The sequence below is a fragment of the Aythya fuligula genome, chromosome 2 (assembly GCF_009819795.1).
Source record: "Aythya fuligula isolate bAytFul2 chromosome 2, bAytFul2.pri, whole genome shotgun sequence".
In the NCBI taxonomy this organism is placed as follows: domain Eukaryota; kingdom Metazoa; phylum Chordata; class Aves; order Anseriformes; family Anatidae; genus Aythya; species Aythya fuligula.
Window position 1 is genome coordinate 139,299,741 of NC_045560.1, and position 27,469 is coordinate 139,327,209.

General features: G+C 39.3%; 1 protein-coding gene across 1 annotated transcript in view; it reads right to left on the reverse strand.

Moving 5' to 3' along the window:
- Positions 1–25,032, reverse strand: part of DPYS (dihydropyrimidinase) — a 29,412-nt gene extending 4,380 nt beyond the window's left edge. Inside the window, exons 1-7 of the mRNA XM_032182436.1 lie at positions 24,772–25,032; positions 20,851–21,009; positions 17,063–17,242; positions 15,758–15,947; positions 11,238–11,394; positions 10,133–10,274; positions 8,111–8,253 (exon numbers count right to left, since the gene is read on the reverse strand). Of these exons, the coding sequence (XP_032038327.1) occupies positions 8,111–8,253; positions 10,133–10,274; positions 11,238–11,394; positions 15,758–15,947; positions 17,063–17,242; positions 20,851–21,009; positions 24,772–25,026 (1,226 nt within the window). The 5' untranslated portion in view covers positions 25,027–25,032. The remainder of the gene's footprint in view (positions 1–8,110; positions 8,254–10,132; positions 10,275–11,237; positions 11,395–15,757; positions 15,948–17,062; positions 17,243–20,850; positions 21,010–24,771) is intronic.
- Positions 25,033–27,469: the final 2,437 nt, after the last annotated feature.

Here is a 27,469-nt window from a genome sequence, read left to right on the forward strand (position 1 = left end):
GTGGCAACTAACTTTAAACGCTGTATATCTAAAAATGTTCTCTATGGCCAATCTGCCCATAGGAATAAAAACTTCCTTTTTCAGAACAGCTTGGACAGAAAACTTATGCCTGCCTGCTCTCCAGTATCAGCATCATCTTGTAGAGTCACAGTGGAAAGAGTGAGCAATGGAAGTCAGACCTCTCTTGTATTCACTAGTCCTATGAATACTGTTGAACAAGTTTATCCATGGGTGTTATAATAGCTCTGCAAAGAACTGGTGAACATATTTCTCCAGCTTATTGCATTACACTTATGGGTCCAATTGCTAGAACAGTAAGTAAGAACAACTGTAATATAATTAACTTGAGCATTCTCTGGGTATACATCATATCTATTTGCACACAAGCACTGGGATGCAAAAAGGAAAATGGAAAAAGTACTTTGAGCAAATGTATAGAAAAATAAGCAAGATTCTTCAGCTCAACGTGTGAGCTGTTTAAATGTGCTACAGCAGGATCACTGGTGGTAAACATGCCTCAGAGGTAAGTATATCCTTCATAAAAACATACAAAACTAATGGAAGTTAATGCATTTAAAAGAGACATCCATATTTACAGGTAAGCCCTACAATATGATAAAAGAGATTTCCCATTGCTTGTTTCAACAACCAACTTGTATAGAACCCATTTATAACTCTTCTGTTGAACAAAGGCTTAGATCTTGCTGCTCTTTCTGAAGGTGAAGTGCAGTCTCCCTGATGGAGCTCACCAAAACTAATCTGCATTTAGGTTTTTAGCAATTTTATTTAACATTATCAATGGCAGGGAAAGTATCAAGAAGGAAGTGAAAATTAAAAGAATTAAAACAAAGACAGTATGCTTGGGTCTGGAGCTCACAACTCAACAACCTTATGCCACATAAGGTTTACTGCTCTATCAGCCATTTCAATAACAGGCAGCCTGCTGGGAAGCTTAGTGAAAGTCCAGTGTTTGCTCTGAAAGTTTGAATACTATTAACCCTCAATTAATGGCAAGAATGCTAGCAACTATTTATAATCTGAGAAAGTAAGACTGACACCATAGTGAAGTAGAACATAAGAGTTGCCTCTAACATCCTAAGCGATGTCTGACATAATGGGTTACTTAACATGAGAAAGCAGATTCTGACTCCAGGTTTCAAAAACCCGAATGACATTTTTTTTTGATATATTTTCTAAAATCCTCTGATTCTCATGATAAACTACAGAGACTCTAGTTCCAAAAAGCCCTTCCTCAAATGAAAACAGATCAGAATGATAACTTGAATATTTGAAAGAAAACTCTATATGAGGAGGATATTGCAGAGACATCAGGCTCTATTTTGTTCTTACTTATCTCAGTGTTTTCATTTAATTCACTTCAGCTGCTTTTGATACACCTGTCTGGCAAAGAGATTTCAGGCTATCAATAAAAAATTGATACTACCCTAGTACAAAAGAAGACATGCTTCTGAGATTGTCCTTTTTTTTTTTTTTTTTTTTTTTTTTTTTCCTCACTCCAGTGCATTCACTGTCCAACTATTTAACTATTTGCAGTCAAGAAGCAATTATTTTATAGTCAAAGATCAATTATCAAATTTTCTTTGTGTGCGTGACAATTCAGTGACTGGTAATCTTGCATTTATTTATTCTGTATGTGACAAAAGACTTTACAGCCAATCCTAGGATATTATATCTAAATAAACTACAAACTGACATTTAAAATTTAGAAAAGAGCATCATATTAGACTAATGCAGAAAACTGTAGGGTGAAATTCAAGGCAGTACAAGTGATCAGCTCAAAAGATTGGCCCTTGGTAAGCCCTGAATCTTTGTAAAGAGTTAGGGGTATTAGATTACATTTCAAGTCAAACACAACCTAGGAGCATCACAAACACATCTATGCCCCAGTCAGAGACTGAAATACTATACAGTAAGTTATAGTCAGGCAAGAGGGGCAACTGGATGAAGGGAAGCAATCTTGACATTACAAGGTATCTTCTGTCCCTCATAATGCATAGGAAATGAAGCTAAATCAGCCCACTGAAGGTGGAGCTGTCAGACTAGATTGAGCTCTAGGACCTAAACTTTGACTGCTGTGAGGATTCAATGACTGTAATTTTCAAGAGGGGCATATGAAATTGAAGAACTTAATTACTTTTAATGGGAACTGGACGCATACTTCACGCAGTTTTCTTTAAAAATTCCAGGCACAGGAATATGAAGGGATCCTGTAGTCAACAGCCCTTAGGCAAGAATAGCTGTTGAACATCTCAGTAGAGGGAGGACACAGATTTTATAATTACTTAATTAAGTGAAAACATAGGAATAAAGGCAGTTAAAATGACCCGAGTCCATTGCTGAAAACAACTGCTTTGCAGACAGTTGCTATAGAAAACCAACTTATGTAAGAGTGAGAATTTCAGATGTAAGCAACTTCTCCAAGTGCTTACAATGCAGTATCTCTAAGTTTTTCAGAGCTGGGGGAGGTGAGAAAAGCCAGTTTGCCGAGGTTAATATCAGCCTTTGTGAGCTGCCCCTTCTTCTTTTCATCTGCCTTTGCATTCTCCATTATTGTTAACCTGCTTTTCTAAACTCTAGACAAAAATAAATCTCTGGTTCACCTTCCTGTGCTGTCCTGAGACACCACTCATTTATAAAGATAATTAAGTTGGACTTTGTTAAAGAGACAGAAGTATTAAAAAGAAAAGGGAATGAGAGGAATAAAGAGAAGAAAAAGAAGAAACAAAAAAACCTGAAAATCTATGTGCAAACTGCTTGTTAAAAGCCTGTGATGTGGATTAAAAAGCCCACGGCCTACTTTATAATTAATGAATTGTTATAACTGCACATACCAACTTATGTAGGCAACTATTAGTAAAGTGGTATCCCTAACCTCTTAAAAATATGCTTAAATAAGCATTGTCTTTGAGTAGCTATCTGAAGTGAGGGGATTTGTGGACAAAACAACAGTTACAAGAGGCAGGATGTTAATATCTAGGAGCTCCTTGTCAGAGAGACATATCTGAGGGATAGGATCTTTAATGCATTCATATCTCCTAAGATACATCATGTTAAGATGGGCAGAGAATGACAACAGAATGATTTTTCTGATTATGGTAAGCAACTCATTTATCAACAATACCATCAGTTTGTTCCTATCAATCACTACAAGTTGATATGGGATGGAAGTGGAAACTGTCAAACTATATAAAGGGCAGGAGGGAAAACAGTAATGAGAAAGTAAGCTTGTAGGGAAGGATAGAGAGGAAAATACAAATGAGTATTCAATGACTAAAGAAGATCTGGAAGTAATCACAGGGGAGAAAAAGGTAAGCATATATAAGGAGAAAATAAGAAAGAATCTTTTTTTTTTTTTTTTTTTTTTTTTCTTGTTGGTAACATTTCTAAGATTCAGTTCTCTAAAGAGAGCAGCTGACATTTTGTGAGACAGCAAGTTACTAGGGAAACGTACATCATGCTCTCTCATAGAGACTTATTTTGTTACAGTTCACAGAACCACAGAGGCACTGAAATTGGAAAGCATCTCTGGAGATCATCTATTCCAACCTCCTGCTCTGGCCAGGGTCTGGCACAGCAGGGGTGTGCCCAGGCAGGATGTAAATACTTCCAAGGATGGAGACTCCACCATCTCTTTTGGCAACCTTTTCCAGTGTATGATCACACTCACAGGAAAAATATATATATATCTTTCTTATGTTTAAATGGATTTTAGTTTGTGCCTTATATCTGAAATAACAGGTTTTTGACAGGAACTCCATGATTTTAGTGAAATAGCATATATTCATGCATACACAGGCTTGTATTTGTGCAAAAGAAGAGCTACTGAAAATGCCAGAACTTACTAGTCCTATGCACACATATTTGTATGCCACATTATTTCATTTTCCCTAATTGAGTCTAGATGAAGTTATCCATATGCTCAGTATTCAATATCATGCTCATTCATCAAAAGAGTAAGACAGTCACAGCATTATTCATTCTAATCATCTGCTAACAACATTTTTATTTTTTTTCCTCTTGCGTTGTATGAAAAATTACAGGCAGTTGCTTGGCATAGAGTCTTTAAATGTTGTAACTTGTCACCACTTAAGCTTCTGAGGCTGAAGACCTGATTGCAAATGAGACAAGAGGGCCCAAGAGGGTCACCCTAGAGGAGCCAAAAGAGGATGAGGTGAGAGACTGCTACCTGCATAGGCAACTCTGCCTTGACATTCAAAGGTAGCTTATTTTTAGGCTATATTTGGTAAATGGAAAATAAATGGTAAATAGGACTTCTAAGGCAGCATATTGTTATAAAGAATTGGCATGATAATTTAACTGGACTTAGACAGTTAAATCCCATTTGAGATTTTTTTTTCTATGCCTGTGGATGTTTTCAAATTTTGTTCTGATTCTACCTTTAAGGCTTTATCCACAGCTTATTTGCAAGGCTCTGGACAGGCTACAGTGAGTCTATTGAGTCCTAATAACAGCCAGGAGCTGAACGTCTCTTCTGAGATGTTTAGTGCCTTCTGTCCCTACTTTACAAGGGATGTTCAGCTCTTTCCACAGTATGAATTGGGCACTACAGCATTTAGATTCCTTGCCGAGCATTTCTGAAACAAACCCTAGAGATTTTGTATTCTTACTTGATTTCAAATAGCCAAAGATATCAGCTATAGAGGACACTGACTTGCTGATATATTTTTCCAAGGAGTTCTCACAAAACAGTCCTGTGTGCACAGGCTGTACTTGGAATGCTGTGAGTATTGTGGTCTGCAAGGTGATGTTTAGTAACACATGGATGCAAAATAACAACTGGTCTCTTCAGAATGTGTGTTCTTAAATAAATATGCAATGACTATAAGGAAGCTGAGAAATAGACCTAACCTCTCAGAACACATAACCCATCTTTTATAATGCAATTTCTAATGAATTTATACATTTGAAGTGTTTCTTTCCAACACTTTTTGCTTTCATGTGGACATCCTAAAACCAGTATTTGGAAGCCCTGAAATACACTAGTAATTTTTCATGCAATTGTTCATACATTATTTTCTGTGAAAATTACCAGCAAAGCCTACAGAAATAGGCCAGTCAGTGAAGATAAGCTATATAAATAAAACCTCAGCAAAAGCAGCAGAATGCTGGAAGTGGAACCTTGAATAGCAACTGCTCCCAGATTGAAGGGCTGAATTCACTAGGCTTTTGCCATGTTGAAAGGGAACACCCTGAATGCTCAGACAGTACCCATCATGTTTTAGTTGTGCAATGATGTTGAAGGAGAAATGCAACTGATTTTGCAGTGATTTAAGTTTTTGCATTTTGAAGAGCTTCACTATCTTACAGAATGACTTTAGAATCTTCCCTATAGACTTTCTCTGCCAGACTGTGGTAATATCAGTTCTACACAACAATACTTCAGCAATTGCCTAATTCTTTAAGCTACTATCAGACAGCATTTTAAGACTGCAGCAACAGAGCCTCAAGCCAGAACTAGAAAACTACATTATCCTCTCTTAGAAGATTTAGATTTACAAACAAGAAAAATAGTCACGCTCAAAACAGGAAGGAGTTTGCAAGACAGATGAACAAGCCTATCATGATATCGAAAATTACTACCCAGATGCAACAACAGCATACAAGGCTGCGCTTTGTGTAATATCTTAAATGGTTGAAGTCTGTTAGCTAGATCTGTTTTTTCTGCTGGACTGTTTGTGCCCTCTTCAGGATTTATAGTGAAATGAATAGACAAGGACTTGATTTATTTATACTTACTCATATAGTTCACAGAATTGTACCTGAACAGTGGCTTGTTCCCAGCAAAGCCAAAGGGATAAACAATGGGAACAGTACCAGATCAGAAAGAGGAAAAAAAGTATCAGTTCAACTTAAAATCAGCTTGCTCAGTAAGAAAATACAGTTTATTCTGAAAAAATATTTAAAGAAAAACTGCATCTTCACAGCTGCAGTGGGCAAAAGGCCATGATAGTACTTAGGAGAAAGTGAAGGGAGGCAGAAGGAATGCCTAGGAGGGAAAAGGATAAAGAATTTTAAGAGCTGACAAAGCACCTTGAGAATAATGTCAGAACTCTGCTATCCTACTAGTTTCATTTGTCCTCAGGCAAAGCAGAAGTGAGTTCAGAAAAAAATCCTTTTTTTTGTTTGTTTGTTTGTTTTGTTTTGTTTTGTGTTTTTTTTTTTTTTGTTTGTTTTGTTTTGTTTTGTTTTGTTTTGTTTTTTTTTACTCTGAGTTCATAGCTCCACTGTCCGGAAATTGCTAGTATCTCAAAATATGCTTGCTCAACATGCCAGAAGGCATAATACACATGAACCATTCAATACCCAGCAGCAAAATCTCTCAAATCTCTCTGACCCAGCACTAGGCAGGCCTCTGTGTTGATTGGGGTTGACAATCCTGAAACTTCTTTTGCTGGTATTGTCTTTTTTTTTTTGGTGATACTTCTGCAAAGCAAGTTCTATGTCCTCAAGCTTTGCCGCTTAAAACACAGGATGCTTTTTCCTGTCACTTTACATGCTTTTGCTACTCATGAGCGTGCTGAAAAGAGTGAAAATTTCATTATGAAAAATTCAAGATCTAGCAGATTGGTGAGGAAAATTTCATTTGTGTAAGGTAAATCTAGGAAAAGGGCTTTTTATCTCCATTTGGTTTCTGAGCCTCAGATTTGCCCAGTTATGTTTCCAAACTTTCCTCTACCATCGGAGGAGTCTTCAATTCTCTTTTAAAATCAAAGGCTGAAAATCTAGTGCCATCTAAGAGTTACAACAGCTCAAGTTTTAGGAACACCAAACACTGTGATATCTCAGTGAAAGCTGGTTATGCTGTCTTCATGCTCAGCACCCCACAAAGTGTTGAGCTTTGCGATTTGTGACTGCTTTCTTATATGGATTGTACCCACTATTTAGATGACACCAGTGAGGTAATTTCAACTGGCAGAGTCAGTGCGTGCCTTCAGAGCAGTCGTATGCTCACAATGCTTGCTAGAACTAAGCCTGAGACCAAAGCACCAGCCTGGCACACCTCCTGACCTGCTGCTGGCAGGTGCAGGGCTGACTGTGGTCAGGTTGGACACAGCTGTTTAATGCCTGCAGATTTAAGGTGATCTACTTGGAGGTCAAACAGTGGATGTGTACATGCGCATAGGTATCTCAACTGATAAAAGCACCTTCCCCAGTGAGTGTTCTCTGTGACAGCCTGCTCTCAAACTATTTCCATGCAGTTTACACAAGACCAGGATAGCTATAAGAGCCAGAGGAATACCCAAGAGAGATTCCTGAGATATTTATAGTGGCCTGATTATGGATCTGGCTGATGGTGTGAATATACCTGAAGACAGGAATCAGCTGTAGTGCACTGTGTGCTGTATGAGTTCAGGCTCACAGAAAGACAGTGCATGTTCTTTGTAGCACAAATACACCACGGCATCAGGTCACGTAGAGTGAGAGATCAGCATAACTTTTGTGCACATGTTGTTGGTGTGACAAGCTCTACTCTAGGCTGTGCACAAATCCAGAAAACTCCTTAAATAAAAGTGTAAGCAAGTACAGCTTCAGACCTAAGCTCACTCATGGCTCACTCTACTAGGAAGAAATGTCAGAAGGTCAGGACCCCACACTTTCACCAACCATACTGACTACCTTTGAATATGTTTGAAGTAGCTCTAAGCTCAAAATGCAAGATTGTAATGGGTCACTCTTCAGGAACGCATGCTCCTCTCCTTGCTTTTTGCAGTGGAAGGAAGCTGAACATACTCAAACACTTAGCAGAGTTACTCTAAGATCCTAAAGTGGCTATTTTTACTGTTAGGATACCAAGCACTGGTAGTATAATGTATGGATCTTGCTATTTTTGCACTTAGTGAGCAATTCAGGTGATTTATTTATTTATTTTTAAATCCATCTAGAGGTCAAGGATCTCTACTTACATGCACTATTGTAGGAGCCAAACAAATAACCTGTAAATAATTCACATCAAATGCTGTTGAAAAACACCATAAACTCTCCCTAAAGGCTTATTGCTATACAAATGCTTTGAGATATTGTTTCCTACAGAGGGGTTGGATGGAAGGAAACAACTACGCATACATACCTGGTAGTTTTGGGATCCCAAATTACGATGTCAGCATCAGAACCCACAGCAATTCTCCCCTTCTTTGGGTAAAGGTTAAAGATTTTTGCTGCATTTGTGCTGGTAACAGCTACAAATTTGTTTTCATCCATTTTTCCACTGTGCTGAAGAAGAGTACACAGAAGTAAACTCATTACTTTTTAGAATAAGGGAAGAAAAAATGCTTTATTGTTGAAAAAGCTGGGATGAGTGACAGCTTTCTGCCAAAATCACATCACATCAATTTATTAAAGAGATTAAAAGAAAAATATCTGTCTCTGATGCACCTTCTGCAATGTACTGTCACTGAGTACTAACTTTATACTAGTTTACCTCATAACAAAAGCGGAAAAAAAAGACAACATTACAGCTGTGAATATAGTTAAAAGTCAACTGGAATTGAATTTATTTAGCTGGCTTTTACTCTGTAGTCCTGTTCAGCAGTTTCCTCAGGAGACATAACATTTCATGAATATCGTGTTTTTGGAAAATGGTGATACAGTAATTAAGAAATGCAGACATCAGACTGACTAATAATGTCGATGTGAAAACTTGGAAGGGAGAGGCAAGACATGGTGTGTAATATAGAAAAGGAGATTTTCAAATCCTCTGCAGCAATAATGCAGAGGGTAGTTCTCTTCAGTAAATATTTGAGATCGAGAAGTACAAAAGACAGATTTGTGAGTGAGACACATCACCGAAATGGCAAACAAGAATGGATACACATGTTTCAAGACTGGTCACTGCTACATAACTACCTCATCTGTGACTGTTGTTTGCTTAGAAAGCCAGCTACATTGGCAGTAATGGTGTGTATAGGCCAGTATAGGAATTTGAATGTCATAAAACCATGTTTGCATGGTTGCCTGTGAGCAGTCTTTGAAGAAGAAAAACATAAAGAAGCTGGTGAACATCATTATTCTAAATAACAGTGAGTGGGAAGGGAGGGAATCTTTCCAGACAAATTCTTACAGCTGTATAGTATTTTACAAATAAGAAAACGGAGGATATTACTGACTGAAGAACTCTTTGAAAAAATTACCTTGCCCAACAGGACAAACCATTCAAAAGTAGCACTGATGTACATATTTAAGTCTTACATTCACACTAACCACAGATCAGATTAAATTACAGTTTACACCACAAAAGAAAAAATCTCACTAGAGATATGCCAAAGGTGAAGACAGGCAGATGTCTTCTTTGTACACACAAATTGGAGCTGAATTCTAAATAGAGATAAATAAGAGAGGTTCTGAAACATGTCCTTACCAACTGTGTAAGGTAGATAATTTTACTATGACAAGTAAATATACTTTGTAGTGCATAACTAGAATACTTCCCTGCTGTGAGAGAACTTAATTAAAAAAGTTTAACAGGAGTCTCCAGAACTTGAGGGTATTGTGTCAGCCAGAGCAATCATAACACCCAGTACATGGCAGATCCCTCATCAGATTAGCCCACACCCTCCCCCAAGAGACTACCCCATATCCAAAAATCCTGGCCACAGGCCTTCATATTTATATTTGTTTAGAGGCTAAAGGACATTGTCCTGGGAAGCACTGAGTGTTCTCACGATGGCCCTGAAATTTTGAAGTCACTAGAACTTGAAGGTGCTCATCTCATCACACCACATGACTGAGACATAAGAGAAGCATTTCATATCTCTAGCTTGTTTCCTCTGCTTGAAAACACAAAATAGAAGTTGTCAGGCAGACACCCACTGTGGAAACTTCTCCAACCGCTGTGCCCTAACACTGAAACAACAGCAGTCCTTTGCTGGTAAACAACAGAAATGATTCTCACATGCTATTTGTTAAGCAGCAAGAATCCTTTTCCATCTCCCAGGACCAGAAAGCGTGAGTGAGGACCCTGTTATGGTCTCTGATCAAGGAGTTACCCTGTAATAAATACATTTGATAAAACTAAAGAGCTGATTCTGCTGAAAGACTATATTTTGTTGGAGATACAAATTACCTCCTTGTTCAGATATCTTGATATACTTACAACGCCTTTTTCCCATACGACTGACATCCTATCTTCCACACCATTCACTCCATTAGGGATTTTAGTGAAATCATCCTTTCCCAGAGCTTTCTGGCATATGTCAAAAGTGCAATTGTCAGTCGCTGTCACAGACAGGTCAGCACTATGGAGAAACAAAGTACATTATGAACTGGATCATGTACCAAACACACAGGAAAATCTGTTGGGTAGATCCAGCCATCCTTTCTGCAAGGAAAAAACTGTTAATACCATGTAAGCCAGTCTTCTGTTCCAACCTCTAAGAGTAGTTTAACAGTGACAGCCAATTTCTCTTCAGAAAGCCTGCAGAAGACACTAAGCACCAAAACCACACTTAATTTGGATGTGTCAAAGGTGTCCCACAAATGCAGAACTGTCCCACTTTGCCCAGAGCAAAAGACTCAATGTCATCCTCAGTTAGAGCAATTTTGGATTGTGTCACTCCCTGTGAAGTTAACCCAGATTTGTACTACCACCAGTCAAACTGTGTTCAGGCATATATTCAAAGACTCTTAGGTCAAATTCAGCTCTTCTGTGGAGTTAGGGTTTATTGGTAAGTGAAATGCCAGCAAAACACATTTCATTAACTGCAGATATCTGAAGGAGACTTCTGTTCATAATTCCTTCTGAAGCAGATAGTATGAAGTGGACAAGACATATCTGTCTTCAGAAGACAGAAGGCTTAGTTTCTATGTAGCATCCAAATTTCAAGTGAAAAACGGAGTTGACAACAAAAACCAGAACCTCTAGCTGTGACCACTTTTTACAAATTTCCCACCAACATACAGCCTTACTATCCCCCTGGTTATTTTTCAATTTTTGCTGCAGAACTAGCAAGGCAAGGCTTATTGATTAAAATCATGTGGGGAAAGAAGGCCACAAGAGTTCAGAGAAACTAAATCCGAACATTTTCTAATTTCTGTAACAAAAATGTTTTTATCTCTTGTTTCACCTTCCATTTCTCCTTCCTGATAATACAACATTCTGTACTTAGAAAATCTCCAGGGCAACAACCTGCTATTATACACTTAGAAAAAAATTGCTGAGTATTTGGGCATCAGCTGTCACTGTTTGTTCATCTGCTTACTTGGCCAGTAAGTTCATGAGGAAACCAGGAGTAGAAGGATCTGGTCTTAGTGGAGGTCCCATGACATGTGCTGCAGCATGAGCCCAGTCTTTATTCCAGTAGTTGGTACCATCGGTGCCAAGACAAGCAGCAATAGTCTCCCCATAAACCACCTTTCCTGAAAAATGCAAAGGAATAGTATCATCATCAAGTAACATAAAAATGCATATCTTGTATTTTTCCCATTTCAGATCTTTTTGGTTGTAATGGGTTTGAATTTAAACGAATGTTTCAAATTAAACACCAACATATGGAGGGACATAATAAACTAAGCTATAACACAGCATCTCTGTTCTGAATATTCTGCTGGTGATTTCCCAATATATTTTCTCATAAGAGCATTGCTTTGGCAAGCTTTTTAATTAAATTGTTGACAGATATATTATAATGGGTTTTACACATTGTTTACTAGGTGTGTGATTGAAATTTCAAAAGGAACACAGTCCTCAGTTGCATTAATTACATTCAAGATCCATATATTTCTTGGTAGCACCTGTTTGATGTTCTGAAATTATTGATGATGTAACAATGTGAGTCAGTATATACAGCAAACAGACTTTTATAACTGTCAGGCTATAATTGCAGGCATGCTAACTAGGAAAAAAATGTGGCACCAGACATAAATCTAAAGAGTGTAAAAACATTTCCAAAATAAAATGAATAAATAAATACTTAAATTTTACAAGTTATTTCCTGAACTTTAATTCCACGTGGCACAGTACTCTAGATTTCTCAGAAGAGGACCCCAGTCAAAACCAACTGTTAGCTTTTGGATAGAGCTAGTTCTATATGTGAGAGAAGAGAGTGCCAACTAACCGTGATGGTCTCCAAAGAACCAGAGCAAGCTAGGACCTCACACAACCATGCATAGGCTGCTTGGTGCTTATTAAAGGCAGTCTCTGCTGGATTCTAGCAGGAGCTTTCTCCTGCCCCCGCTCTCTGCAAACAGTGTGCGTCTTACGATGGATATCAGATTTCACTCTAGTGACCACAGACCATTTTTATTAAAATTATTACATTACCCCAACTGGACATTGCTTGGTACTACTAGACAGCATTTTTTTTTCTGTCTGAGTGTAAGTTAGGTATTCACCTGTACTGTTGGAAAACAACAAAGCAAAACATTGCAGATTCTTGCTGTGCATTCGGTTCTGGTATTTCTGTGAGCTGCTATACTTGCATAGGTAGCTTCTGAGAAGCTCAGCTCTTGTAAAAATGTTTCTCAGTGTGATACTGTCATTTCTTAAATCTTCTGTGCTAGACTTGCAAGAAGGCCTCATACCCATTTCTGAAGACTATATTAAATTCTATAGTTCTACTGTTATTTCTCCAAGGTTTCAAGACCTGCTCTGACATTACCATACATTGCATTTACTCCAAGTAGTACATAGTACAACTTCTACCACAACCTAGAGACTCCCTATTAGCATTATTAATTTGCTCTAACGCTCTCAGCATGCTCTGACATACTGAACCGATGTACCTGTGCTGATGCCTTGGCTTGGGGTATTTTAAGCTTCCAGTACCACTTATCTGCATACATTACAGATTTACACTTGGACTAAGAGGGAGGCTACCACCAGTTTTTGGTCTCAAAATAATGACTTAGGCAGGCATTTGCCTTTTTTTTTTTTTTTCTTTTTTTTTTTTTTCTTTTTTCTTTTTAACTTATTTTCAAAACCTAAAGCACTGAATACAAGGCTATCCCTTTAAGTGATATGGACACTCAGTGAATAAGTCAGATTAGTATTTTTCTAATCCAGAGCTGCAGCAGAAGGGGGACCTTGGCCTTCCTTGGGCAACTCCAAATACAGTATTTGAAGAAAGGCTGCCATAAGCCTAGATAGATACAGAAAAAGTTCTGCATGCATACACAGTATCTCCTCTATTTTCCTGTTAGGCTTTTGACAGATTTTAATGAGCAAAGTCAGTGGAAAGGAGGGTATGTCTGTGTGTGCAGTCTTTCCTAAATGCATCTGAACAAGCTAAAGAAACTTCCATACAATGCAAACCTGAACTGTATATCATTAGGGCATAACTATACATGTCAAAATTTATAATGGTAGGAAGAGAATAAATGTTTAGTTTCCATAAATAATTTCTTACTTCAGTTTCATGACATAAAAAATAAAAGATACTCTTCAAATTCATAGCTGTATATGCTGAATTGATTCTAACTCAGGCTCTGCAGGTGATGACAATATTTCTGCAGTCAGAATTTGACCTGAGCAGCCCCTCTTGTTCCCATGAGTGGGAAAGAGTACAAGGCATTTCCACAAGTGACTTTGAGTATGAACACTGCAACTTCAACGGACTATATCTGGACATTCTGCTAACTGTGCAATTTCTTGCATTTCATTTGGGCCATGACTAGTCAGACTGAAGGGCACAATAATATTAAGATTCTGTTTTAATCCAAATAACAAGGATATAATCCAAATAATACTTTAGAGCTCTTTTAGCTCAGTTGGCTTCTGTCTGCTAACTCTGGCATAAAATTGGAGTAATGTGCTAATAAATCAGGTCTTTCCATTTGTCATGTTTTCCTGCATTCAACAAAAATATTAAGCAGAAAGTGTTTTTCTGTTTGGTCTTTCTGACATCTCTGAGCTTCTGGGAAATAACTGTAGATTTGGTGACTTCTTCATTACACATGAAACTGACTGGCAAGAGCTATATTCATATAATTTGTTTTATAACAAAGAAGAACACAAATCTCATCTGTGCTGAGTAGAAGGGAAGAATCACTTCTCTCCATCTGCTGGCAATACTTCGCCAGTTTTATTTATATCATTTATACAGTACTTTGAGAATTTTATTTTATTTTATTTTTTTTTGTCTGAAACTCTTCATTTCAAAATACTACCTTTAACTGAAAAATGGAAAATAACTTTCTGAAATTTATAATAGTGGACAACAAACACAGATCAGTCTCACTAAAGCCTATAACTGTTTTTACCTATCTCTGTTGTACATTAGCTCTCCCTTCAAATTTCTTAATCAATCCTAGACTTCTATTTCCTAAGATATATACTCCCATGAGAATAGAAATTAATTATGGTAAGATGTTATGTGTTGTGATGCATAAATGCAAGCATTTGACAATTTTGACTGTATGAACCCAGGAAGCTATTAAATGCAATTTGCAAAACAATAAGTGTAAGTTGTTTCAATTTCTTTTTAAACACTGAAGAAGCATACTGATACAAAGTCATTTATCATACTGGCACTGCAGACTATTCCTATGCCTAACAATATTTTACAGTATTTACTATTGACATAGAATTTTTTACATGATTACTGTGTTATAAATCACCACCTCCTGTCTTAGGTATTTTACGTTCACAGCCAGTATTTTCTCTTTATCTGAGTATTTTAAGTGTTGTTACAGCTTCTTGTAATTAACGTTGTCACCACACCTATGGATGTACAAAGAACTGTAAACGTATGGATACAATCCACAGTACCAGCAGCACTGTCATCTAGTGGAGAAATCTAACATAGCACAGTACCAAAAAATGTGCTTCTAAACAATATGCTGGTTATTATTTTATAAACTTGAAACTGAAAAATCTTAGTATAAAAGTCATGATCAATACGTATTCCACATAAATGTATTCATCTATTTTAGCACAATAATGTCAGACTGGTGTTGATAGCACTTTTGTCCAAGACCTCAGACTCTGCATTTTAGTATTAATAATCTATGCTGCTAGCAAAAGTATTATCTAAAGTCAAGAAATGAGGAAACCGAGGTCTGTATGCATTTCATATAAGGTCAGATGAAAAGACGACAGGGACAGATAACCCATAAGGACTCCGGCCCCCTAAATCATGGCTTCTGTCCTACTTATTCCACTCACATAATGTCCCTTCACAGTGCTGTTGTTCCACAGGCAGCTCTGGGTGAACTTACAGATAGATGAGCATGTAGAAAAACCTGAATCCCTACAGCCCACAGACTGCTTTTAGCCTGCCCGACAGCTGGCCAAGAGAGTCAGGCTCCCTTGGCTGGCAGAACTATTTGTGAACCCTGCAGTTTATGACCGGAGAAACTTTTCCCTGGAGGGAATTAAGACTTTTGGACACTGTCAACATCACCATGATTTCTGTTGCAGAACTTCTCACCTAAATGGCTGGTAAAGGCCTGAAGACTATAACTCAAGGGAGAGAAATAGCAATGCATATATTGTCTTGGACTGGTCATATAATTTTTAATGCAATGTTGTCTTGTCCATCACTGCAACTGTGGAGATATAGCATGAAGGACAAAAAAGCTTGTTCTGGGAAGGAAAGGCTCAATCCCACTTGCTGTTCTGCCACACTGCTTAGCTCCACTTGGGCCTCAAAATATATGCAGTTTAGACATCCTGTTCCAAGTACACTGATGTTTTGAGGTTTAAGGCACCCATGCTAAGTAGGACATTAATGCCCCTTCCTCTAATGCCATGGTCAAAGCATAAATGAATTAGGACTTTTACCTTCTCTTCGTGCACTGGCTAGCACCCTTGCTGCAGATTTACTCATTACATGGACAACAAAAAGGGGACAGTTTACAGCATTTGCTATGGTAATTGCTCTCTGCGTTGCTTCAGCTTCGACTTCCTCTGGACGTGAGAGAATATGCCCTTCAGGACCAGTTATTCCCATTGACAGCAACTTCTTAGAATTCTGGACGTAAAAAACATTCAAGAGTCGGTTAAAGTGCAACCATGGTGTCATGAACATGTAGCCAGCCAAATGAATCCTAGACCAGACACTATAGTTAGTTTGAGAAAGAACAAGTCAGTTAGAATATTTTCAATTTCAGAGGAGTTATTGTTGAGTCACCTGAAATACACTATATCTTTCAATAAACACAGATTTCAGAATAACTAAGACTTGAGAGAACATGGTCCACTGGCTTTCAGTGGTAAATCACTGCTTTTGAAAATCCTAATTCTGTATCAATTTGTGTATCAGAAATGATCATAGCCAGTAACTGAGATGACAATACTAACCCCTCTTTAGAAAAAAATTGAAAGATCCTTACTAAGTACACAGCTATACATCAAGAGCCTCTTGAATGAGGCTCTGAGGTTTAAAGAAACATAAGATTTTGTTCCTATATTATTACAGGAGTTTATGCTTGACTGATTTGGGATTACTTAGCAATAAATTCATTTCTGTTATGGGACATGGTCAGAATCAAAGCACTTTTAACTAGAATAGTTGAAGAAACTCAAAGATATCAGACTGTACATGTACTCCAAGTGCCTCTACTTATCAGTGAGATATTAGCATCAAGTACGAAGTGAGGCTGTCCGTGCACAAAGGGACCTTGAACTTTTGTGCCCAGAGAAGCTTCCTCTGTACTTCTGGATTTGGTCCTTTTAGATGAGATGACCATGTTTGGAGAGACCAGGTATAAGACCAGGTATCATACACCTGACATGTAAATGCTTGTCCAAGTGTTCCCCCTTCAACCTGGCCCATGGTCAGTCTCTGATGCTTTCTTCATCAGTCAAATATATATATTATATTGCAAGTATGTATGTTATTCTGCAAACATAACTCCCATTAGAACAGGTCCATTTGTTTCCTGTCTGTCCTGAACCCAGTACTCCAGCTTAAAATTTCTTGGCCCACCACAAGCATCATTTGGGATTTTGGCCGAGATGTTTGTCTTTAGTTCCATGGAAATTAAATAGGGGAAAAAGTCTTTCCCTATATTACAATGATCTATTGAAGTGCTCAGATAACTAGTTATATTCCTGAATTAGATGGATAAAATGATAAATACTTACCTGTGCAATTAGGTCACCGTTCTCTGCATGGACTTGAGCAACTGCTCCAAGTTCCCTACAGTAGGAAAAGGCTTCATATAATTCCTCATCATTGAGCATGTACACATCTTTATAGGCCATAAACATCTTGAAGGAGTTGACACCCTTGTTCTCAACAAGACTTTTCATTTCTTCCTTCACCTGAAAGACAGTCAGCAATTCTCACAAAACAGCAATATAAAATTTTACCTGTTAACTTTCTACAAAGAAATTGAAAGTATGAACCAACAACAAGCCTTTGCAGAATCACAGAATCACAGAATTGTAGGGGTTTGAAGGAACCTCCAGAGATCATTGGGTCCAACCCCCCTGCCAAAGCAGGTTCCCTAGAGCAGGTTGCCCAGGTAGGCATCCAGATGGGCCTTGAATATATTGAAAGAAGGAGACTACACAACCTCCCTGGGCAGCCTGTTCCAGTGCTCTGTCACCCTCACCGTGAAGAAGTTCTTTCACATGTTGGTGCAGAACTTCCTGTGATCCATTTTGTGGCCATTGCCCCTTGTCCTGTCCCCACAAACCACTGAAAAGAGGTTGGCCAAATCCCGTTGTCTCCTACACTTTAGGTATATATAATCATTGATAAAATCCCCCCTCTCAGTCTTCTTTTCTCCAGGCTGAACAGACCCAGGTCTCTCAGCCTTTCCTCATAGGAAAGATACTCCAGGCACAGTATCATCTTTGTGGCCCTCCGCTGGGCTCTTTCCAGGAGATCCCTGTCTTTTTTGTACTGGGGAGCCCAGAACTGAGCACAGTACTCCAGGTGAGGCCTGACCGGGGCAGAGGGAGGATCACCTCCCTTGACCTGCTGGCCACACTCCTTTTAATGCATGCCAGGATCACATTGGCCCTCTTGGCTACAAGGGCACACTGCTGGCTCATGGTCAACCTGTCATCCACCAGGACCCCAGGTCCTTCTCCTCAGAGCTCCTCTCCAGCAGGTCATCCCCCAGCCTGTGCTGGTGCATCTGATTGTTCCTTCCCAGGTGCAGAACTCTACGCTTGCTCTTGTTACCTCATTTGGTTTCTTCCTGCCCATCTCTCCAGTGAGTCCAGGTCTCGCTGAATGGCAGCACAGCCTTCTGGCGTGTCAGCCACTCCTCTCAGCTTTGTGTCATTGGTGTGCTTGCTGTGGGTGGGCACTATTCCCTCATCAAGGTCATCGATGAAGATGTTGAACAGGACCAGACCCAGCACTGACCTCTGGGGAACACTGCTAGTCACAGGTCTCCAGCCAGACACTGCAGTGTTGATCACCACCCTCTGAGCTCGGCCAGTCAGCCAGTTCTCAACCCACCTTACCGACCATTCATCTATCCCACACTTTCTCAGCTTGCTTAGCAGGATGTTGTGGGAGACAGTATCAAAAGCCTTGCTAAAGTCGAGGTAGATGACATCCACTGCTCTCCCCCCATTTACCCAGCTGGTTATGCCATCATAGAAATCAACGAGGTTGGTCAGGCATGATTTCCCCTTGGTGAATCCATGCTGACTACTCCTCATAAACTTCTTCTCTTCCAATTGCTTGGAGATGGCATCCAGAACAAGCTGTTCCATCACCTTTCCAGGGACAGAGGTGAGACTGACTGGCCCATAGTTTCCTGGATCCTCCTTCTTGCCCTTTTTGAAGACTAAAGTGACAATGGCTATCCTCCAGTCTTCAGGCACCTCTCCTTTACTCACCCCTCAAACATATATTCAGTCCTAAAAGTCCAAGTTGCACATTTAAAGGCTGATTTATACTATTCCTCTTGTATTAAATTGCTTCTCAAAGTATACAAACGAGCCCAACTATAGTGCAGATATTGGAGGTACAAACTGATTGGAAGGGAATGCTTTTTAAAAAAGACAGTGAAATATAATTTCATTCCAATGAAAACCTCCTGATATTGAAAACACTTTATCCAATATCAACATCTATGCATCCAACCTATAACACAAAGCATGGAGATATGTAAAAATTTGATTTTCAAAATTGAATCCTAACAGTCTCCTGGCAAATCACAGTGACAGAAAGGTTCTCATCTTCTAGAGCTGTGTTCTAATGCTAAATGACCCACACACAGCCCTTTGAAATATTTTGTCCCTAAACTAAACAGCTCCAAAACTCTATATGCAAGCCTGCTTTCTTTCCTATATGCACTTCTTGATAAGATTCCCTGCTTCTTCTCAAGTTTGTGAAACAAAATTGTATATCCCGTGGAAGAAAGAAAGATAGAGATTTTACCCAAAGGTTTCTTGTGCAGTTAGTTAGGTAGAACTATCTATTAACTAACTTTGGCTCTTCCTTCCCATCAAAATGATGGTGACAGTACTTGATGTGCATCTACAATGCTCTTACAGTTTCCACGTGATTTTTTTGAAAAAGTAAAATGTTGTATTTAATCTTTTCTCAAATAATATGTTGGGATCTTCCCAAGAAAGGTGAGAGATTAATAAAAATAAATAAATAAATAAATAAAAGAAAAACGTGGGGATTCACCTGGGAGAGGGTTGGGAGCATTAGCTTTAGTGGAAATTATCAAAAAAGTAAATACTGGACATAAGACCCTACTCTGGCATAAATGTGGAAGCAAAAAACATTTCTTTTTCATGTATTTTCTTTATCACAAATTACTAATACTAAAGGAAGGCATTCTACAGAATGTATGATTATAACCAAGACTTCAAAGCCTGAGGATTTACTAGCAAATGGGAAGGGTATGATATACCAAACTCCTCAACTACTTTATCCAGGTCTTTTATGGCTACAAAACATCAGAACTTTTTATTTTTTCAGTCTTGGCTTTAAAAAGCAGAAGTTAAACTTCTTAACACAAAACAGAGCATTTTGCTGATTTACACTTCCCTAGTTTCACTAGAATTTTCAGTGTAATTCCACTTTTCTCTAGTAAGGCTATTTCAAATGCTTATTCCTCAGACTTCATTGGAGAATTTATTGCATGCCTTTGCTTTAAGCTAGAACTTGGAGTCAGTCTGTTTAGTGTTTAGCGCACAGAATACCAAAGATGGAGTGTTTGCAGAGTGAAGGCTTTGGTTTACGTATTTTAAAAATAAAAAATTAGAGGAAGTACTCATACTTCATACTTAAAAATGGAATTTACTAAGTATATTTCTGACCTATGCAAGTTCTCTAAGTGGTCTTGTATAACATCAGTCAAGTACATGAAAAGTTCATTTCCTCAGTAGAGCTTTCAGGCAATCAGCATTCACACAATGAGGATGATTCTCCCATACTTACTTAAGTTCCAAAAAGATTTTCTGGATATTCTCACATTTAAGAAATTCTTGCCTCTGATTCTGTTTTACTTTAAGGAAGTATTACTGCATACACTCAGGAATAAAATTCTTCCTTTGCAAATAAAGTTAATTGCCACATTTTTCATATATACCCTTATTAATACACCGTCCCTACCCCAAACCTGAGACTTAACATGAAGGTAGCTTATTGAGTACTCAGGTAAAATAAAAACAAAAACCCTCTTGTCCTTTTTGGTCTGGCTGGTCTTTGCACAATCTGCTTCCTTTTCCTTTAACCTCATGTAATATTATCCACAGATGTAGGTTATCTGCAGACTTTTCTTTTCAAATACACATACTTTTTATAAAGTGTGGACTATTCGAAATGTAGTTTGCGCACACAAAAACAGGTTAACAATAACACCGTAGGCAACTAAATTTACCACCTGAGGACTTATTCAAGGCAGATGTGGTATGAATTCAGGGAATAGAAAACCAGTGTTTGTATCTACCTTGTTGCTCCACCATGTAACTGCCACATGCAATGAATAATCACAGCAGACTTTCGGGTCTGCCCAGCTTTTCCACAAATCAAAAGCTTCAATAAGAGAGGAGCCTTTCTGAGGAATGGCAAAGTCGATGATCATAGTGGTGCCTCCTGCTACAGCAGCCTGAAAGTAAAATAGTTAATATTTAGCAATCAGTGAAAAAAATGCATAGTTCCTCCTACCCTCTCTGATTCCCTGTCTAACAGTTACATATTGATACATTGAAAAGCCAGAAGTCAATGCAGTTTTCTTGAGTGAAGTCTGAACTTGCAAAATGATTGTTGACATTAATTTTGGTTCCTTTGAGAAGGATGTTCATTTGAGAAGGAAGTTTTTGCACTTATAATCCTATCAAAGATTTAGAAATGAATAAGCAGCATGCATCAGTGAGTATTCTTAACAGGATGGGATCACAGAGAAAGAGCACCAAAAGACCACAAACAACTTGAGATATGCTTACTCAGAGTCTACTTAGTTGAAAAAACAAGCCCGTGTAACAGAAAATCATTAAGGAACAGGTACACAATGGAAAAAGTAGTTTAAAAATCCAGTATGAGAATCCCCAAACTCCTGAACTCCTAACTACTAAACTCCTAACACCAGAAGGATTTAAAAAGTGTTTTGAAATTATTTTTTTTTACTGCAGGGTACTATTTTGGAAAACTGAACAGAAGATTTCCAAAAAGGCCAAGATATTTACAGTTTCCATATAGATATATGCAAGTATATAAAATCTTATTTTACATTAGTTATGAGGATAAAATTGCTTTTTAATGAAGAACTTTCATTCTTCTTCACAGACAACTGAATACCTCGTTTTCTTTCTTTGAAGGCACTCTGGTAGTCACTGTCAGAAACCACATCCTGGGCTAGGGGAAATGGATACAATAAGGCAATTTCTTTGCTGTAACTGTTGCTCTCTTCCAAATTAGTCAGAGAAATTGTCTTATTGCTCTGAACAACATCCCTTTGCAAAACAGGCACAATGTATTCAGATCAAAACACACACAGTTTAAATTCATGATACTTTATTCTATTTCTAAACCAATCCTTCTTTCTCTAAAAGATGTTTGGCTCTGTCTCATTAAAGCTCATAAATCCTTCCTTATAAAGTTCTAATATTTCTTTTAATTAAGAAAAAATATTTGGCTTGCCCCCATGCAAGTGATTTATTTATTTATTTATTTATTTATTTATTGGTAACAAATTGTTTTGTATATTTCAAATAATTGTCTTAGCAATCAGGAGTGAAATTGTAAATATGTCAGTATATTTAGAAAAAAAAATGGAGAATGACAAATATTTGTGATTCTGTGATGAATTCAACAATACATTGCCTCCAAGAAAAGTTGTTCAAACTGCAATCTTTTTATTTTATTATTTTTTTTCCAATAAAACATCTTGGTTTCTTAATTTTTAAATGGAATTTAAACTTCAAGAGTATTTGTAAGCTTACAGGAAAAAAAAAAGTCACAGGTTCCACAACTCCTACCAAAGTATCGTTTTTCTTGTAACATTTATAAATAGAAGCATTCCATGCCTTTATTTATTCAACCGAATGGACAAATCTTAGCTTATCACTGTGTTCATTTCTGTGATAGCTGGAGCACAACTTTGTCTCTATGATTTTCCTGCCAAGATATTTTTTAGATAACAACCTTAGGTAAACAACTCTGAACACTTTCCACACTTTGACCTGGGTCAAAAATCTAATCCAATATCTAACTTTGTGACATCTGATCACTAGATTAGATCTAGAATCTTCCATTAGTCACCCAAGTGACTAAAGACATACTGTTTTGTGTATGCAGGCTGTGTTTTAGAGCTTCTGTGCCAAATGCCTTCAGTGGAAATAATTATTCAGAAAAAAACTACATGCTAATTCAAATTATTACCTTCTTTTTGCAAGTTAGCAAGGAATTCATCTCCCCTAATTTGGGATTTCACAGCATAGGCCCCTAAATTTGAGTTAGTCCGAATCTTTGATTCTCTTAATGTCAATGGATGCACATTAAAGAATGGTCTTCAAAGAGAAATAAGGGATTGTTGCACAATAAATAAATAAATAAACAAATAAATAAAATTATATATTTCTGAACTGTAAATCATATAAAGTAAGTATTCCAGAAATCTAATTCTGCACAGAATTCAGCCAGGAAGCCTAAGTTGTGATGTCTGTAGACAAGCAGAACAGACATTGTGGATTTGGGGTTTCTTTCTATCCATTTATCACAAAAAGCAGTGTGAAGACCAAAATCTGATTGTGGAAGCCCTTTCAATAACTAAAATGTGTTGTGAGGCCCATATAATAGATTCCCTTGTTTCTACCAGATAGCTAAGGAAGATACTGAATGCGGGGAACAAAACTGCAATGATCATTTTTAAAATCCTTTTCCAGCTATCAGTTCTGGAGGTGGAGATTCAGTGGTGTATTTTCTACCTCATTTTATGTTTGACTTGGAGAGACATGGTATGTTTGACAGAGAAGCCATTTACCTATGGTAGAAAAGATCTGCTGTGATGGACAAAATATTTTTTGTCTAAGTTTTGCTGAACAATTACACCCTATTTAAATGAGTTACCATAACTTCCCTGTGCATTCAGAATAACAATTCTAGTCCTTAAAGCTATGCAGTGCAAAATATTTCTATTCCAAATAACAGCAGCTACCTCAGCAGATCTATCTTGAATTGGAGTAAATACTGTTATTGAAAGAAGCATGACAGCAATTTAAGGATAATATACACGTCATTTGTATTTCTCCCTCCAGTACTCTGGGTGACACATCAAAAAAAAAAAAATCCTTGTTAGAGCATGAAAATATACAATTAATCCACTTAGACAGTCCAGCTCAAACCCTTATAACATGACAGGGCAGGAAAGAAATGAAATCTCCTGTGGAAGAATAGGGTCAATCTAAGCAGGACTGCAAAAGGCTTGGAAGGCTTTAGTGGTTTCCATATCACATCATTCATTAAAGTGAGTTGAATTTAACTTATTTCAACTATTTTAAAGAGGCAAATAAGTATTTTGCACAACAGAAAAAGATCAGTGAAAACTATTTAGTTAGAAGGGACACACTTTTTTCTCATTCTTATCAAACCTCAGTTCTGCCATGAGAGGTGCAGGTTATAACAGGCTCTCTGAGGATGCTGGCTAACAGACAAGCCATTTAACATGGCAATGTGGTCCCTTCTGTGGGCATAGGATTTCAGCCTGTACAGCAAAGCACTTAAAAATAGCTTACAAATTTCAGGGAGCTCTTTATGAGTATCTTTACTGTATAGAGATGATGCTTTATTAATACTATTAACTAATATACTGCAGGTAACATAATGAGATCAGCTAAAAATTTGAGAAAAGAACTCTAAGCACTTAAGTGGGAGAAATTAAATACTTTTAGAAAGCATATTTGAACTGGATGTTCAATGAGACAGTAAGTAGAGAAGTGAATGAGAGATGAAAAACTCGCATTCCCCCAAGCTAACAGAGGAGAAAGATCAGATTACCACAGAAGTGTTCCCAGCACACCGGGGGAGTTAAACTGTTGCTTTAGGTTAACCTTTGATCAGAAAAGTATGAAGCTCCTATGAAGGCATGTTGTATTTGGCATGGTGACAGCCAAGGTAAATGAGTGTTCTTTACACTTGCTACCTGCAGATAGCAAGGTCTCTGAAGGAACCCAAATAACATGCTGGTGGAAGGTGGACCTCTGGGTACCCTGACAACAGCCCAGGACAGCAAAAATTGCCTGTGCTTGATGGATACTCTTTTCTCTCTGTTAGCATTAATATACATAATCAGCAGATACATGTACATCTCCAAGAAAGCCCAGATGCACACATAGACATGCATATGTGCACTAACATAGTTACACACACCCACCTTTGTGCCTGTATGGAAGTCATCTTTTGACTTGCTACCCATAAAAGGGAACTGCATGTGTGTATGAGTATCGATGCCTCCAGGGATCACCAGCTTGTCAGTTGCATCCAGCACGGTGAGTCCAGTGGGTGGCTCGGGGTTTAGGTTTGGTCCCACTTGCTGCACAATTCCGTCCTCCACGTACACATCAGCCTCCACAGATTGGTCATCATTCACAACTTTTCCTCCTTTGATGAGAAGCCTCTGCTTTGACATAGGAGCCTAAAAGGTGGTGATAAGACTCAGCTCAGAAAATTGCTCTTGACAGAGAGCACCTCACTGCCCACCCTTCTCACAGAGCTGTGTGCTATCTGAAAACGGCCCTAAGCACACAACACACAGGGTTATTTAAACAGAAATCAGAGGAATTGCTCCCTTGGCCTTTGGCAGCTCCACCTACCTACTGCCTTTGGGGAGGCACCAGTGACCAGTGGCGTGCAGTGAGCTGAAGCAGACAGCCTGCTTCTGGCCATTTCTGCTGTAGTTCTCTTTACATGAAGGGGGAGGCAGGCTTTCGGGAGAGTCCAGCTGGTTTCTCATGGCAATGGCTTGCAGCCCTGCCCTGTGCACGTTTGAAACATGATGGGCCATTTGGGAAATCTGGCAGTTCACGGATTTGTGATGCCCAAAGGTGACCGTAGCTCTATGCGGTGGTGTTTGAGCACCCAAGGGTGACATGAGATCTCTGGCTGGGGAGCCCAAGGGTGACTAGAGCTCTCCATGGAGGTGGCTGAGGAGCCTGTGGGACCGAGCAGAGGGGCCTTGAGAGCCCAGGGCAGCAGGGACCAAGCTTCACTTGAGTTGCCACAGCCCAATGTGCTGGGGGCCACCTGAGTCCCCTCCAGAGGGCATAAGCCATCAGCAGCCGCTCCCAAATCATGTTTTAGAAGATACTTTAGGGGACGGGCCCGCAACCCTGGGGACCCAAGCACAGCTCCCCCCCCCAGATGCCGGTACTCAAACACAACGGTCATTGGCAGGGGAAGAGGGCAGCCTTGGGGGGGATTCTGGGCACCGAGGCCTCTCCTCACCTCGATCGCTGGGGGCGCTTGGCCGCCGTCAAAGGACCACATGAAAACCATCTTCCGGTAGCTGTTGCCTTGCGCCATCGTCCTTGCTTCCCCTGTTGTCCCTGCTTCCCCTGTTGTCCCCAATGTCCCCACCGGCTGCGCTCAGAGTGGCCGCTCCGTGCTCTCCCCCCACCCACCCTGCATTGTTGCCCGTACAACCGCCAGCGGGCCCCGCCCAGCCATGGCCCACGGCCCCATCCTCTGGGCCCCGTAACTGGACCTCAGCCAGGGCACGGGGGTGGTGGTGGCCCCTTGGGCTGGGAGGGCCACAGGAGGAGGGAAAGAGAGACTTTGGCAGAGGGTTTTTGGGAAAAAGGGCTGTCATGAGCCCAGCTGGGAGGGCAGCTTATGCCTTGGCCCAGAGGGAGAGGCGAGAAAGTGAAAGTAAGGTGGGGCAAAATGATCTTAAAACTTGGACAAAGAGAAAAGGAAAGAACCACAATGTACCTATTTACAAATGCTGTTACTGCCTTACAATTGTTTTGCATCTCATGCTTGTTTTGTTTTTAATTTCCTGTTTCCCATGGACAAAACACTGCCTCCCCCGTACCACTCTGGATGCAGTACCCTCCCTGCACCTTAGCTTTCTCTGCCCCTCGTTTTCAGCTTGCATCCTTCCTTCTGTCCTCAGCACAAGATAAATTCAAATGTACACAACGGGAGAGGCACAGTCTTGAGGACACCTTGGAAGAGGGCAGGAGCTTATCTCTAGCATGGCCTGTCTTGCACTGCCCCAGGGACACCTGCTGTATGGGCCTTCCCACTTCTCCAGTAACACAGGGTGGCTTACTTAGCAGCAACGCTGCTTCACTGTGTCCCTGAGCCGGCTGAGCACGAGCATCTTCATCCCTTTGACCTCCTTCAGGCCAACGATGATGCCTTCAAAAGACAGAATATTGTCTATGAGGGCCATGCACACATATGCTACCAAAAAGATTAGACAAATGAAATGCGATTTGGCACGCTACAAAGTGCTCACCTTCCCATTGGCATGACACCTTCCTTCTCCCAAGTGGGTAGGAGAGCAGTACCAGAAGTTTGCTTTTGTACCTGCTTGTCCCAAAATGTCTCCTCTTGTGCCTCACCTTTGTGCTTTCAGGACAGACACCATAGGGGTTCACTGCATCACACAGCAATAGTAAAGGCTAAAACTCATTCAGAAAAGCAGAGCAGAGAATAAGAACAATAGAAAGGGAAATTCCCCAAGACTCCTGGGGCTACCTGTAGAGCACCAAATGGGCAGGAAAGGGTAACCTGCATCGACCATGTCATCTGTATTTAAAGCTGGTAAAATGGCAGTGATGAGAATTCAGACAGCAACACTGGCTCAATAATTATAATGATATCAATGAGACAGGAACCTTTTGAGTTTCTGCTATATGATTAGTCAGGTGAAGAACAAGGGAAGAAAGGCCCAGGAAGAAGTCACGTTATGGTCCTCTAAGGCAGGAGCTGTGACTACTCGAGAGTAAGGAAAGAAAGTATGTCCAGGTGGGCACTGAAGTGGGATAATGGGTATAATTTGAATCTCTGCTGCTACTGAGACAGCAAACCCATTTCTCCCACTGTGCAGATGGGCACCTGAATAA